General features: G+C 40.6%; 1 protein-coding gene across 5 annotated transcripts in view; it reads left to right on the forward strand.

Moving 5' to 3' along the window:
* The first annotated feature begins 252 nt into the window (after positions 1-252).
* PJA2 (praja ring finger ubiquitin ligase 2) overlaps positions 253-16,253 on the forward strand; it is a 32,357-nt gene continuing 16,356 nt past the window's right edge. For 4 of the 5 annotated variants that reach the window (XM_050987110.1, XM_050987112.1, XM_050987113.1 and 1 more), the window contains exons 1-2: positions 289-463; positions 12,293-12,484. In XM_050987110.1, coding sequence (XP_050843067.1) covers positions 12,295-12,484 — 190 coding nt within the window. In that variant the 5' untranslated portion in view covers positions 289-463; positions 12,293-12,294. The other variant, XM_050987111.1, reaches the window with a different exon arrangement.

Below are 16,253 nucleotides of genomic sequence, written 5' to 3' on the forward strand. Positions count from 1 at the left end.
GCGCTGGGCTGCTGCGGGGGTTAAAGCACGGCAAGCCCTACAAGGCAGCGGCGAAGAGCGGCCGAGCGCCCGTCCGGGGCGCTCCAGGCACTGTACCCCGAACTGCCGGCCCGGCCAGGCCCGGCCCGGCTCCTGGCCGCGCCCCGCCCCGGGCCCCGCTCCCATTCGGGATTGGCCGCTGCCCTCCGCCCTGGCTCCTGATTGGGCAGTGAAGGCGCTGCTGGAGGCGGGATTGGCCGCGGCGGAGGGGGCGGGCGGGAGGCGGTGGCAGGAGCGGGCGGGGTGAGTGCGGCCCCGGACCCGGCCCGGCTCCGCGGGGCGCCCAGAAAAGGGGGCGGGCGGGGGCCGGGGGCATCGGGCAGAGCCGCTGACAGTGCTGGGGACGGTTGTTTGTGCTGTGGAGCAGCCGCCTTGCTCTTTCCGTCCGGGACGGGCCTGCGGCCGAGGGCGGGGGCCTCAGCCGGTGGGTCAGGAGGCACCGCGGGCGGGCCGTGGTGGCCCCGCGAGTGCCCGTCCGTGAGGGGCCGGGGCCGTTTGTGGGCGCGGGGCAGCCAGCGGGGCGCGCAGCCGTAGAGCAAACACGGACAGGCCTTTGGGGGCAAAGGGCTTGCTATTAACTTCCTTTCTATGTTGCTGGTTTGGTTTGTTCTTGTTTGCTTTGGTTTTTTTGTTAAGTTTGGTAGTTTTTCTCCCACAACACCGCGGCAGTGACTCAGTACCCGGGGAATGGGAGGTCCCGGCGCGGGGTCTGCGTTGTGCCATCCAAACACCCGCGGGTGTGAGGAGAGTCTGGCAAAGTGGCGTCGCTGACGTCGCTTCAGCGTGGTTGTGAAACACTCACACTTCTCTCTTTGCTTGAGGAGAGGATGTCCGAGCCAGCAGAGCAACCCTCAAACGCGGGGTCGGAAGGAACGTGCTTTGGCCCAGAATCCAGGGGAGATTCGTCAGTGCCTTTTCTTCTACACGAGTGAAATTAATTAACCTGTAGTTCCACTGCCCGGGATGGTGTTTGCTCCTGTAGGAGAGTAGCACCTCTAGAAGTTCTCTTGAATGCTTGTGGGGAGAAGTGTTGGCTGTGGTCGAGCTGAGTGTTCTCACAGGATATCCTGCCCTGCACATGGGCTTTTTACTGGGTACTGCTGGTCAATTAAAACTGAAGCATTTGAGTTACATAGCATACGAATAGCTGTGGTGCACAAAAGCTTAGAAAGTTTATTCTAAGTTTAGAGGCTGTGTACTCTATAGGATGTGTTTGAAAGCTTAGAGACTGTGTTTAGGTCCTTTTTCTGTACTGTAACATATTCAGCATTTTTTTTTTCAGTGTAGTTCTTGATTTGCATTTGTCTGTGCACACAGTTAAGCAGTTTAGAAGAATGACTTTTGATTGGATTTTTACCATACTATCTAGAAAAAAAATGTGTACTGTAGCAATGAAGAGTTGTGTCAGACTGTTAGCGTTCTCTTTAAGGCAGAAATGAAGAATACATACTTTATGGATTGAAATTTCATTTGGGAGAAGTATGCTTATTTAAAATTGTGTAAGCAAATGTATGTAATAAAATAAGTTTTCTTGTAGCTGAGTCAGACTCTCTCAGAATTTAGTTTTCTCTCACCCACTAAAAAAGGAAGAAGTCTTTTAAAAAGTTATTCACAAAAATCTTTATTTTAAAGTTGCATTAAAATGCAGGATGAGGAAACTTCTGTGAAATAGACCTGAGTTTAAAATTTCCTTTGCTGATAGAGTGAATGGCAGTGTAGTAAGGTGCAAGAGTTCTTTACAGATCAAAGCCTCATCTAAATAGGAAATACTCATGAATTGTTGCCTTGTTAAGGAAACTGATCCTACGAAGATGTGTACCTTTACAAAAGTAGTTTAGCATACCTAGTGAAAACCACTGATAGAATGTACTGAATTAATTCCACAAACACTGTGATGGGTATTTGTTGCAAAAAGTTGGGCTGGCATTGCTGCCATTTTTACACAGGGCTCCCTGGTGGCCCATAATACTTGTTGAGCTGTGTTTGTTTTGATTCTTGGATTCTTAGGAAGGCCTGAATGTACTGCGCTGTACAGAAGTAGGGCTGTTTTTGGGGCAGTCAGGTGATTTGTGGGGTGAGTCACATTCATTTGGCATCTGAGGTAATTGGAGGTGTGGATGTCATTTGAAGCTGTACCACATAACTTACCATTCTGTCAAGGCTTGTCCTAACAGTATGTTGAATAGTATTTTGACCAAAGTATTGCAAAAAAAATGGGTTCTAATTCATTTAATTCACTGATAAAGTAATTAGCCCCCTGCATTTTGTCAGCTATGTCTATAAGTCCAGTAGAGCCCACTTCAGTTACAATGGTGCTTCAGCAATCCTGTATCTATATGTTTAGTAGTGTATTTTTACAGGGTCTACTTTGCATTTATTTCAGTTGGAAAATGTGTTTAAAGACTTCGGTCACTACTGTGAAATAAATGCTCAAGTTACAGAAACAGCTTCAAATGTGGAATAAGCAGATAAACCCTGACTACTAGAGAAGGACAATGAGCTCATCTCAGCCTTCTGTTCAGAACATCCATGGACAGGGGGTACTGTGATTGTCCCTAAAGGACACACTGATTTGAGCCAGTGTCTGGAACTTCAGCTTCTGTGGTTTTGATAGCCTGGAATCAAACAGAACTCACCATGCAGTTTATTAGGGAATGTCCTGAAGCACTTGTAGTGGTGCTGTGCACATTTAATAGGGGGGCAGTTATTTGAGTTGCCAAGGCGCAAAATGAGGCCATTCTTACAAGAGCCTAGGTTGTCATACAGGCCACACCTGGCTGTCTGTTTATGTGGAGCAGGGCTATGACTTATTTATATGGGAAATTGAGGTAATTATTGATGAGCCTGTAGTAATGAGTGCAATAGTGTGCTAGGATGACAGAGTGGATGGTCATGTAAATTGCTAAATAAATGCTCATGTGTTGTGATGGGAAAAAAATATTTATAAATTCTGCTGCCAATGGCATTAATCATTCTAAGTAGTTTTAAAACAGCTTTTCAAATTTGATTAATTTAAAGTGTGATGTTTTTATACTAAATCCTTATGCAACATTTCAGGTAGGTAAATATGTGACTGTGGAAGCAGAGAGAATTCCACATGGCACGTGTGTGTGTGCCCTTAAAAATTATTAAAACAGAACCTGAAAAGTTTGTGATTGTTCAGATTCTGAAGTCCCCTGTGATTCTTTTGTATTGCCGTAACATTGTCAATATCTCTCTGCTAGAAGCAAAGCAGGGAAAAGAGAATCCAAGGTCATAACAAATTTGAGATTTCAATGATGCCATTAGTTGATACTATAGAAAAGTGTAATGAGAAATGGCTCGGATCCTGAGCGTAGGTTGTGGATTATTTCACAGGAGATTAGTGATAATTGGTTATACCAAAGGGTCCTATCATGTCCGCGTGATGTCAGAATATTCCAAAACATTCAAGAGAAGTTTCCCTAACCCAGGTGTTTTTAAACAATAGCAACATCTGCCTTTTGTTTTGGTGGTGCTATGGTCAACTTCGTATGTTAACTAGATCTTTATTCATTATGTGCTTGGTGAAGCAGTTCTGAGAGTACTGTCAGGAACCTGCAGCAGTATTTTTGAGGCCTAAAATTTGGCTCCTATGTATTGGATCTGTTATATGTTTCCATGATTCTAATAAGGCTCTTTAAGTGCAAAGTAGTGTCTTTTAAAAGAAGACAAAAAAAATAAAGCGGTTGTACCATACCAAGTAAACCCAGTGCAATTTCATACAGCATATTAATTGTGTAACCTTTCAAACATTTTTGAAAAGGAAAGAAGTGCAAAAATAATAAAAATTGTGATTTCTCTTCTGTGTGATAACAAGCAAATAGTTATAGGTAGTTACGTTGTAGCACCAGCAGTTTGGAGGGAAAAAAACCACAGATATTCCACTCCATCCAAAAGTAGGTATGATGAACTGTGATTCCAGCATGGGGACAGAATAAATATCTGAAATTTTGGAGCTTTGGTTAGGGAAATGGCTGTGGAGCTGGTAAGGACCTCAAACTTATCAGGCTTATCCTCTTTCCCAGCCCTTCCTCCCAGTGAGTCTTCACCCGATGTTTGTTTGAATACTTTTTTTTGGGCTGTGTTTCTGATGGGTATTTTTCAGCCTCCCCAGACAATCTTTTTGAGGGATACAATGTCCTTACTGCTAGAAACATTTCCCTTGTGTCATTTCCATGTGTTGTTTCTCTGTGTCAGGGAAAACAGTGATCTTTTTTGAAGCAAGGTTTTTAAACACTATATGCAGAGCATAAGATCTGATTTACATTGTTGGTCAGGATACAAGTGTTACTTTTCCTGTCCTGTCGTTTTCACTCTTATGCAGCTCCGTGCATTGCTATGTGCCAAAACAGAGGGAAGCAATGACTTTTGTCTGTTGCGGTCCTCTATAATCCTCCACTGCCCTTCTGCTTAGCTGAACATTGCCAATTGTTCCCCCTTTAGTAATTCCCTCAGTTGTTTATTCCTACTTGACAGTAATCTTTCATGCTTCTCTTTTTTGAGAAGGATTTTACTTCTTCACAGGTTTATTGGAATCACTTCAGATTCTGTTTCATGACACTTCAGGTGAACTCTCCTGTCTGTTGATTGGATCAGAGGCTTTTGTTACCCTTGTATCCATGATAAAGAATTAAGTTTATGAAAGAACAAGAATTTGAAGTGCTGAGACTTCAGTGTTCTTCAGGAAAAAAAACCAAAACCAGCAACAAAACAAAACACTCTGAACTTTGAAAAAAAGGTTTAAAAGTTGCTTTTACTGCTTCTGATAATGGATAAGGTTTGATTACATGTTTTAGGTTAATTTTGCTTTAATTAAGACAGTTATATAAGATGATAGCAGTGCAAAAACACATCTTCTGGTCTTCTAGTCTGATGAATTATATCTCTCCATCATGTAAGAGTTTCCAAGGCCTGCACTTCCACCTTGGGATTCTTTTGTAATTTCTAGTTGCTGTGTTTATCAGGAGGAAAGGAAGCGATTGTCCTGGTTTCTTGGTGTTTTGAGGTAAATTGCACTGACAAAAGCAAAAGTGCACCTTTTCTGCTTAAAGTGTAGATAAGTCTTGGCATTTTGTTGATTACTGGCTTCTATTTGAAGTGTTTCACCTCCAGAGACATGGTTCCTCCTCTGGGAAGTTTATAATCAGAACTTAAATAAGAATATGAGATGGGAAAGTCATAAGAAAGGAGAGATATGAGGGTGGGGCGTTGGTGTCTGAATTTCTGTATGTCTTACAACAAGCAGTAGGTAAAAATCGCTACTTCTGTGCCCTTAGTTTAGTAAACCTACTTAGGATACAAAAACTTGTGATATTGGGGAAGGAGTGAGATAAGAAAGCTTGCCTGATGATTTGCAGCACATAATAGGGTTCTGTATTAACAGAAGAGATTGCTACAGGGACTACTGGTGAAGTTAGGCTTTTTATTCTCAAAGTTATCATGCTAGCTTTCTATGGGAGGATGCAGCTTGCTTTTATTTGGTTAGGATATGGCATACACATTGTCCTCATCTTTAAAAGCTTTTAGTACTGCAGTTGCTTAATCTTCCCTCTTGAGATTTAGTGTATAATTTCTGCTGAAGCTATTAGTTAGGATAGAAGCTGTAAAACTGATTATTACAGTGGTAAGGCAAAGCTGTCAGTTTATCAGATCAAATAGAGGATTGAGGATTTTCATGAGGGTAGATGAAAATGATGCATTCAAACTATTTACAGTTATGTGTGGTGTTCTCTTTACTTAAGAAAGTAAAGAGAACTGGCCTAAAGTCAGAGCAAGTCAGTATAAAAAAACCTGGAAATAATGGAGAAGTTGTGTATAGCACTGAAGCAGATAGACCCTCAGAAAATGGTGTACAATCAGTACTGAAATGGCTCAGTTCTACCACCTCAGCTGTGCTAATGCAACAGCCTGCTGAGCTTCTTAAAAATGAAGACAGACTTAGACTCTCAAAGAAGGAGACCTGGCAGAGCTGAGTAAGTTAATGCAGGCTGCTTTAGAGCTTGACAGCCAGCCCTTGCAGTGACACCTGAAGCTGCATCAGAGCAAGCCACCCTAACTCTGGCTCCTTGGCTGAAGTAAACAGATGGTAAACATCAGCCTCGATGTTTGGGGAGATTTGGGGGATCAGGGAGATTCGGTGCCCTCATGTTGGTCAGAAGAGCCAGGATGAGAGGAGCTGTGCAGGATCTTCAGCTGTAGGAGGAGGTTTAAGGACAGAAAGGAACTGCCTCAAGATGGTCATTTGTAGCAACCTGCCCATTCAAACACCTCTGTATGGGACGTGATAGCTGGGCTCCACTTATTAAGGGAGTTCTGAACTTGAAGAATTTTTGTCTCTGCTTCATGACTTGTCCTGTGAATATATCCAATGCATTTCTTTTAGAGCAACCACTGATATTTTCATGCATACACTTAATTAATTCACTCTTGCTTGTATAGTGGCAGAACTTGCTCCATTTTAAGTCTGGCAAAATTTTTTCATAATTTGGGTAAAGTTGTGAATTGTTTTTCATGTTTGTAGGAGGTCATTATTGAGATTTGGAGTATACAGACAATGTCCAAAATAGTAACCAACTCCTTTCTTTTAGCTTTCATGTTGACTAATGCTTTGGTAAAATGCAGAAATTTAATTATTTGTAAAATTAATAGTAATATGTGTAATATTAATAGGCTGTCCTAATTCAGAACTTCAGTTTTCCATTTATGGCACAAATTGCATACAAAACTGCTGGCTTTTAGGGAAATGCAAAGCAGAAACCATTTAGTATTTAAGTGGGAGGAAGTTGCTCTTTGTTTAGTGGTGATCATTTGCATCTTTTGGGAAGAGTCTCAGATCAGTATCAGAATATTTTGATATGATCATGGCTTTTGGGGGTCTATTTTTTTCTAAATGCAATGTGAGAGGTAAAAAACCACAACTAAACAATGTTTTAATTTAAAATTAAATCAGTAGTGGACCAGCATGACAGCTTATTGAATTTGGGCTACAGTCTACTTGCAGCCTCAGGCAGAGAGAAGGTACTATACTGAGTAAAAACATTGACTTAGTGGAATCTGTAGCTCAAAGGAGAGTTCAAAATTACCTGTAAGGCTGATGAAAAAACAATGCCTGGAAAGTATGTCCCTGAAGCATATTCCATTTGTCAGTGTACTTGTAGCTGAGCTGATACTTCTTATGAGAATAATTGCTATTGTGTTTTCAAATATCCTCGTGAGGAGCCTTTAGTCATTTCTAGACTAGACAGTTTGAGGAAGGAACTTTTGGTTGAATAGATTGGATCCATAAGAAAAAGATTTGATTTTTGCTTATCATCCAGCGACCTGCTTTAGCTGTGATAGAGCTAAATTTCTACATGGAAATTTTCCATGGGATAATGTTCTGTAGTTTGACTGAAAACAGTGTTGATAACACAGGGATGTTTTTGTTATTGCTAGCTGAGCCCTTTTCTGCTTCTCACCCCATCAGTGAGAAGGCTGGGAGTGCACAAGGAGCTAGGGGGGGGACACAGCCAGGACACTTGACCCCAACTAACCTAAGGGATATTCAAGACCATGTCGCATCACGCTCAGCTGGTAGGGGGAGGAAGGTTGGCCAGGTTGCTGTGACTTCATAACGGTCTGAGCATTGTTGGGCTGCTGCTGAGCAATTAGGGGTTATTTGCATTATTCATTTTTCCTTGCTTTTATGTCTTCTTATTTATTGTTTCCCTAAAAAGAACCACAAATTCCAAAACTCTCTTTATCACAGCCCATGGGTTCTTTCACTTTTACCCTTCTTATTCTCCCTCCATATTCACTGGGTTGGAGAGTGAGTGAGCACCTCTGTGGTGCTTCACTGCCAACACCTCTGGTACATGGTTTTCTGAGGTTGAGATTAATACCAGACTGCAAAAGTAAATTTTAACTGAATGTTCATTGCTTTGTATATTAATCTGCTAGTGTATTTAGTCTGAAGCTTGTAAGTATTGTAAAAAATTTAAATAATTTCAGTGTTAATCTGCCCATAGAAGCAAGAGAAGGAAATTGTGACAGTAGTTTGTTATTTCACTTATTTAAATTGAAATATTCCTCTCATTTTTGATATTATTGTGTGCCTTTCTTCTCTTAACTGAAATGAAGTAATCTGTTTGCAGTCCTGAGCAGTGGTGCTTAGCAAACTGAAAATTCTCCATTCTAATTATTTCCTTTTTTTTATTCATCTGCCCTTATAAGCTTTCAATACCTGCAGGGAATAAAGAGATGTGGAACAGTGGTTCCATGTAAAGAATATTGGATAATACAGTTTATAAGAATTTGAATACTTTTCCAACATTTATTTGTGTTGATCAGGGATGTGATTTCATTCTGATTCAGAAATAATCAGTTATGGGGGAGGGTGTGAACAATATGAGTTGGTTTTGAGTTTTGTCCATATGACAGCCAAATGAATTAATGTACTTCTGGGAATAAATGCAGATTTTTTTTTTTTTAAGATGGTAACCTAGAAAACAGTAATTGTGTCAGTATAACATGCATTCCCTTTTAAAACTTTGAATGTGAGATCCTGTTGTTGCCTTGTAGGAGAAAATGTTTTCTGTAATTCATGTAAGAGGAAAAAGAACAATTGAGGAGGATAAAGGATTTATTTTTATTTCTATGTCAGGTGTTGAGATTGGGTCCAGAATGTGCATGCAAGTTTTTTTACAAATGCTAGGAAAATCTGAGGAAGAACATTTTAAAAAATTATTTGTTAAAAGATTGCAGGTATACTTAGAAATATTTGCGGCTAACTTCACATTTCTGGGAAAAAAAAAAAAAAAAAAAAAAAAAAAAAAAAAAAAAAAAAAAAAAAAAAAAAAGCTAGTTAAATAGTTCCTGTATTAGAAGGAGAAACTTGGAACTGTAACTGTTTCCTTCCACTTTCTTGCCCAATCCCCTCTGGGTCCCCCATCCCCATTCTGCCAAGTTTTTTCCTTCTGTGTAATAGGCGTACTGTAAGAAGTCGCTCTCCAGCTCTCTTGTAGCTCCACTTTAGGTACTGGAAGGTTGCTGTGAGGTCTTCCTGGAGCCTTCACCAGGCAGAACAGCCCCAGCTCTCTCAGCCTGTCTTCATAGGAGAGGTGCTCCAGCCTCAGATCACCTTCATGGCCCTCGGTTGTGCACTCCTTGACCCAAGAGAGCTGCTGCTCTTGTCACTAGTGCATAGGGTGTGATGGAGTTGAGGAGATAGGAGGGAACAAAAGGTGATGGAGAGGAAAGGGAGGTGACCAGGTTTCAGTGGGTGAAGACAGGATCCTGCCAGCATCTGTCTGAGCAGGAAATTCTAGTCCTACATGTAGCTCTGTAAATCGGTTTGAGATTTTTTTATGTAGTATTGTGGTCAAGAACATGGATGATTTCTGTAACTTAAGTTACATTGTGAACACTAGCAGGCATGCATCTACTCTAATCTTGAACACTTACATCTGGAAGAAGGGAGAATTTTTTTTCCTTTTTTTAAGTCCACGGAAGAGGACAAGTTGGTTAGGATTTGGTCTAGATTCTGAGGCTTTCTATGCTATAGCCTGTAATTTGCTGTCAGTAGTGAATCGTGTCCTTAGTGCAGTGTTGGTAGAAGTAGAGGAAGCACACCACTCTCTCGGTGATTAAGGCAGTGCCTGTTAAAGGCCGGACCTACGTATTTGTGAACTGTGCATTTTATGAGACAATCGTTCCCATTTTTTAATGATTTTTATCAGTACTGGTAATCCAAAATTCTTTCCTGTTCATGATCCTTTTGAGGAATTCAGGTGACTGTAATAATGTTCTGGAAGTATGAAGGTGTGTGTATAAACATCTTCAGCCAGAGAAGTGAATAATTAGCTTGTTTGTCCTATACCTTAGTTATTCTCTGGTGTGTTGCTTCTCTAAGACTGGTCAGTTTTGCAGAAATGCATCTTGTCAGGGACTATTGGGTGTGCTTTGAACAGGTCTAATACCTACTCCTTAGGCTAAGCTAGCCTGGAAGAAATACCTGAGAGAGCATATTGTGTTTCACAGCTTTACTGTGTGAATGGTTTCTTGTAAATTGGTCTCTGCATTCATCTGGGTTGGAGAGTGAGTGAGCACCTCTGTGGTGCTTCACCGCCAACGCCTCTGGTACATGGTTTTCTGAGGCTGAGATTAATACCAGACTGCAAAAGTAAATTTTAACTGAATGTTCATTGCTTTGTATATTAATCTGCTAGTGTATTTAGCAGATAAATGCTGCTCATTTTGAGCATGTAGGTAAATAAATTCATGCCTCCATCTCTTATTTTTGAGTTGCTCTGTATTTAGGTAGAAGTTAGCCTCTCCTGCAAACTAAATGTGACAAACATACCTCCAGTAAGTGGTGAAAACTTTCACTGTCTTGATCCAATAAGTCTTCCCCAAGACAGAAGAATAATAACTGCCTGCTCTATCTTCTAGAAGCAGTTCAATACATGATGAGAGACTCTGTATGTGAGAGCATTATTTAGACCAAAAAATGTCGTGCAGTTAACAGATTTTGCATGTTGTGAACATCAGTTTTTTAAAAATGAAACATTTGCATTCAGGGAGCTTGACTCTGAGTGGACATCTATTCTGAACAATACTGATGTTTTAGTGAACATGAAATTAAGAGTTATGCAATTTTTTTGTATTTTTTCCTTGTTTGTTTCAACCACTTGTTTGAGAACAGATTTCTGCATTGCTACTCTGATTTACTAATTTAACTATTGGATTTTATTCTGCAGATTTGGATGTGGCTGTTAATTGTCAGCTCCCTCTGGCAGTCTGCTGACCAACCATGTTGTAATGAAGGGAAATTTCAAAATTGTCAGAGCTTGGTTGAAAATAAATAACTTGCTGGTTGGCTTAATAAAGATATTAACTACTGGCTGACTAGATAGGAAAATGAATTGTCATTCCTGTTATTTCTTGCATTAATTGCCAGGATTTTTGTTTTGCAAAGACAACAGAGTTTTCACTTTTCCAAAGATTGCAAGAATGTTATAGTTAATAACAAAACAAACATTTTAGGTTCTGGTTTTTAATGTAGGATGGGCTGGTCTGGACAAATACTCAAAAATATTTCCAGGGAAAATGATGTGTAATAAAACTACATAGAGCTTCATAGATTAATGAGGAAAAAAATGCCTTAGATACCTGCTAATTTTTTTTCTGCCAAGGTTCACTCTCTTTCTTATGTCTCATACTCTCTTTTTAAGTGTAATGAAGAGATTAGTTGCACAGCCAGGAAATAAAAAAGCTTTCATATTTTTCTGAAGTTTATAATACTCTATATTAATGGTTGCAAACTTTATCTTCCTTGTCTTTAATTTTAACTTTTTAATTTTCTGAGTTTCAAGAACAGACGCTTTTTAATTCTATATCTGCTAAAGATTTAGTGTCCCTCTAAGTTACTTAGAGGGACACAAAGAAGTGAACTTCTAATCACATTTGTATAACAACAGCTTTTGGGCCTGAACCCTTGTGTTAGATTATTAATCCTGATAACACTGCTGTATTAAAATCTCTCTTTATTACAATATTGGCAGTCTTTTTCCACCGTTTCTCAAGTTCCTTTTTATTCCTTATCCTATATTTTCTTGGTAAAAGCTGTAAGTTTCATTAATATGAAAAACTGCTGCAAGAATAAGCAATGTGTGGGCAATGTTTTGTATGGCCATGCCTGAACATACTACCTCTAGCAGTAAGAATAAAGCATTCTCCCTGGGACTTTCATTTTAGAAGGTGTGATTTGATTAATTATACTTTTCCAGTCACAAAGATAAGCTAGCTAGGGCTGCTTGAATTGTGCTGTATTACCTGAAGGATTTTCCATTGTAGTGCTTGCAGATCTTTTCTGCAAGCTGATGTATGTGTTGCGTCAGATTTATGAACAGAGTGGAAAAAAACGAAAACTGGGACATCTGGGATTGATTTTTAGAAAACCAAATTATTAAGTCTCCGATGTGTACTGAAAACATGTTAAGATGGGGCCCAATCAGTGTTTGCCAATATTATTTAGTGTAGATGAAAACTCAGTTACATGTTTTCATAACATATGGGTCCAGGGCACTTTATGTTCTTAATAATCTTATTGTAAATGAAGCTCAAGGCTTGAGAGAAATAGAAAATTCCTTGATAAAAAAATCTACTAATGCGTTAGGTGAGAGGGAAACTGCAAAGACATATTGTTGTTTAACATGTATCCCTGTCTTTTTCTTTCCTCCATAATGTTGTGTAGCAATGGGCCAAGGACTTGGCAAAACTGCCTGGCCCAAACCTGCAGGAGGATATCAGACTATTACAGGTGGAAGAAGACATTCCTGTGTTGGGTTTAGACCATTTTTGAATAATCAAGACATAGATGGACATCAACAGAACGACAGCTGCAAACAATTAGAATTGGAAGATGTTCAGAAAGAGAATTCTTTATGTATGTACATATCTTTGTGTATGTGCCATTTTATTGCAGACTGGGATGCTTGGGGCTGGAGGAGAAAGGCACATTGAGAGACATATAAGTGGCTCATGTTATTGAGCCACTTAAATAACATGAAAATTACATTTCTTATGTCTTTAATTTGCTTTTATACTAAATTTTGTTCTATAAAGTATAAGTAATCTAATAAATCTATATTAGGCTATGTAGTTTTTCTTGAAGAGCATTCATAATAAACTAGAAATCAATAACATTGTTTAGTTCAAATTATTTTGTCTCCAAATTAAAATTCAGATTTGGAAGAAACTGCCCATTCTAACGTTCTGTTTAGAATGAGGCTGTGAAATATTTTATGCATCATGAACCAGGTTGCTCTCTTTGTCAACCATAGTGAAAATTAGTTTAAGCCTCTAAAACGTCTTTAAAAGTTGCTTTTTTTGTGTATACCAGTTAGACCACTTCCCTTTCTTCTTTAATGCATATTGGATGTTAGTATTTACCAAAATGCCTTCTGTGACATTAGCATCTGAATAATAATTTAATAGAGGAATACAGAGTGCCTTCTTGGATTAGAAATATGGTCCCATTTCTTTGCCTGAGGTTTTCAGCTTAAAAAAGCTTATCTGATATAACCTTAGATCTTTGAAAGTCCCTGGGGGGAAAGGACTTGGGGGTACTTCTCAACACTGGCTGAGTAGAAGCCATCAGTGTTCACAGGTGGGCAAATCCCCCTGTGATGGGCACTGGTTAGGTTACAGCTCAAGTGCTGTGTCCAGTTCTGGGCCCCTCAGTGCAGGAAGGACATTGAGAGGATGGAGTGTGTCCAGAGAAGGGTAGCAGGGCTGGGGAAGGATCTGGAGTACAAGTCAAATGAAGAGCAGCTGAGGGAGCTGGGGGTGTTCAGTCTGAAGAAAACGTGGTTTGGGGGACCTTCCTGATTTGTACAATTGCCTGAGTTGAGGCTGGAGGGAGGTGGGTGTGGTTCCTTCTGGCCAGTAACAAGTGATGGAACAAAAAAAAAAATGGCTTCAGATTGCACCAGAGGAGGTTTAACTGACTTGTTAGGGAAAATATGTTCACCAGAGCATAATGAAGAAATGTTCAGCCCGTCATTGGAAGAGTCTGCCCAGAAAAGTGTTAGTTGCCAGTTCCTGGTGGTCCTTAAAAAGTGTTCATACATAGTCCAAGTCCACCATTACCATATTCGATTTATGGTTGCACTTGATATCTTAGTGGTCATTGCCAGCATAAGTGATTCTGTTGCTCTACAAGATAGTTTTTTTTCCACTTCCCTTATACACTATTTTGAAACTGCTTTCTTATTCTATTTTTTTTCTTTTAAATGATAATGGTATAGTGCTGTTTTAGCTTTGTATTCAATTGTTTTTGTAGTCTGTTATGTGATGTAGATCATCTTGGGGTGGTTTTAATGTTTTTAATTGAAGTGTGTTTACTGTTGTCTATGCTTCATATGTTTTCTATACTTTCATCTAGTTAAAGGTCTATTTCCTGTAAGACAGTGTTGAGTCTGGAGAGGAGTCTCTATATAATGCTACCACATTTCTTGTTTCAGTTACACAGAGATGCATGCAGTTATTTTATGGGTCGTTAGATATATGCAGTATAAGGGTGTATTATCTCCCTGTTCCTAATACAGTTGCTTTTTATGTATATTAGTCTAATAACAAAATCTCTTTCCTTTATATGTGTTTGTGTGTATATTACAACTCTTCAAATTTATCTTACAGAACCATTTTGGATTGATTTACTTTCTTTGTCTCCACTGGGCTACAGTTTTCCCCATCTGGTATTATATTTGGCTGGATAGGTATTACCTAAAATGCATATTTTCTGGATTAGAAGGAGCTCACAGGAATCATTGAATCCAATTCCTGGTCATAGGACATCCCCAGGAATCACTCTGTGTGCCCAGGAATATTGTCCCAACACTTCTTGAACTTGGTCAGGCCAGAGCTAGAACCACTGCCCTGGGGAGTCTGTTCAAGTGCCCAAACACCCTCTGGGGCAAGAACCTTTACGTGATGTCCAGCCTAAACCTCCCCTGACACAACTTCAGGGCATTTCCTATCACTGTGCACCCCAGAGAAGAGATCATGGTCTGCCCTTCCTCTTCCTTTCTGGGGTTCTTAAGGCCCCAGTGAGATCTCCCCTCAGTCTCCTCTTCTCCAAGATGAACAGACCAAGTCACCTCAGCTGCTCCTTGTGTGGCTTTTCCACATTAGTTCTTCACCACCTTCCTGGCCCTCCTCTAGACATTCTCTGCTATCTTTATCTTACACAGTGGTAGCCAAAACTGCCCCAGCACCTGACATGAGGCTGCCCCGGAGCAGAGTGGGACAATCCCCTCCCTTGCCCAGCTGGTGATGCTGATGCCCCAAGACAGGGCTGATTCTCCTGGCTCCCAGAGTACTGCTTACACTTGCCATTGACCAGGATCTCCTGTGCTGCTCTCCAGCATCCCAATTTAGTGTCATCAGCAAACTTACTTGATGTACCTTTGAGTCCTGTGTCTTAGTTTTTTATGAATATCTGAGGAGCACAGGGATGAGGACGGAGCCTTGTGGAATTCTACTAATTACAGGTCACCAGTGTGATTTCCTTCCATTCACTGTCACCTTTTGTACCTGACCTGTGAGCCAATTACTCACTCATCACATGATGTGTTTATGCATCTGTGTGCTGGGAGTTTTGTCCAGAAGGATCCCATGTGAGGCAGTATCAAAAGCTTTGCTAAAATCCATAAAGATTACATGAACTGGTTCCCTTGATCCAATAGGTGGGATACTTTGTCATAAAAGGAAATTAGGTTTGACAGGCACGACTTTCCTCTCAGGAAGCTGTGGTGGCTGTGACCAATGGCTGCATTTCCTTCAGGTTTTTCACTACACCAGAATACTAATCTCTGTGATTTTTATCAGTCACTGAAGTGGACTGTCTGGCCTGCCTTTCCAACGTTATCCTTGCCCTCCTTGAAAACCAGGACAGCATTAGCCATGGTCCAGTCCGCTGGGACCTCTACAGATTCCCAGAATTGTTCAAAAATCATTGAGAGAGGCCTTGCAGTGATATTAGCTGACTATTTGACTCTCCTCAGATGAATCCCATCAGGCCTTATAAACTTACAGAGATTCAGCAGGAGCAGGAGATCCCATACCAAGTTCAGGATTGACAGGGAGTTGATCATTCTCCATGTCCAGTACTGGGACATGCTTGGACATCCTCTCTTCATCAGTCTTGAAGATGGGCAAAGAAATCATTTAACAACTCTGCCTCATCCCTGTCCCTGTCCATGAGGTGACCATCCTCATTCTGTAATGGGCTAATGTTATTCCTGCACTGCCTTTGCTACTGACATACGTAGTAAAGCTCTTTATATTGTCCCCCATGTTTCTGGCCGGCATCAAACCCAACTGAGTTTTGGACACATGAATTTTCTCCCTACAGTGGCAGCAGCATCTCTCTATTCCTCCCATGTCACCTGGCTTTTGCTTCCACTGGCCATACACCTTCTTTTCTTGCTTTAGCTCCAAAAGCAGATCCCTGATCGTCCAAGCCAGCCTTCTGCCTCGCTTGCTTCACTTCCAGCATTTTTGGAATCGCCTGTTCCTGTACCCTGGGGACGTGGTCCTTAAAAAGTGACCAGCACTGACCCCAGCACCTTCCAATGCATTTTCCCAGGATCTCACTAACTAGTTCTCTGAGCAGCCTGAAGTCTGCTCTCCTCATGTCCAGAGTTGTTTTT

Source organism: Serinus canaria, chromosome Z, assembly GCF_022539315.1.
Source record: "Serinus canaria isolate serCan28SL12 chromosome Z, serCan2020, whole genome shotgun sequence".
Lineage (NCBI taxonomy): Eukaryota > Metazoa > Chordata > Aves > Passeriformes > Fringillidae > Serinus > Serinus canaria.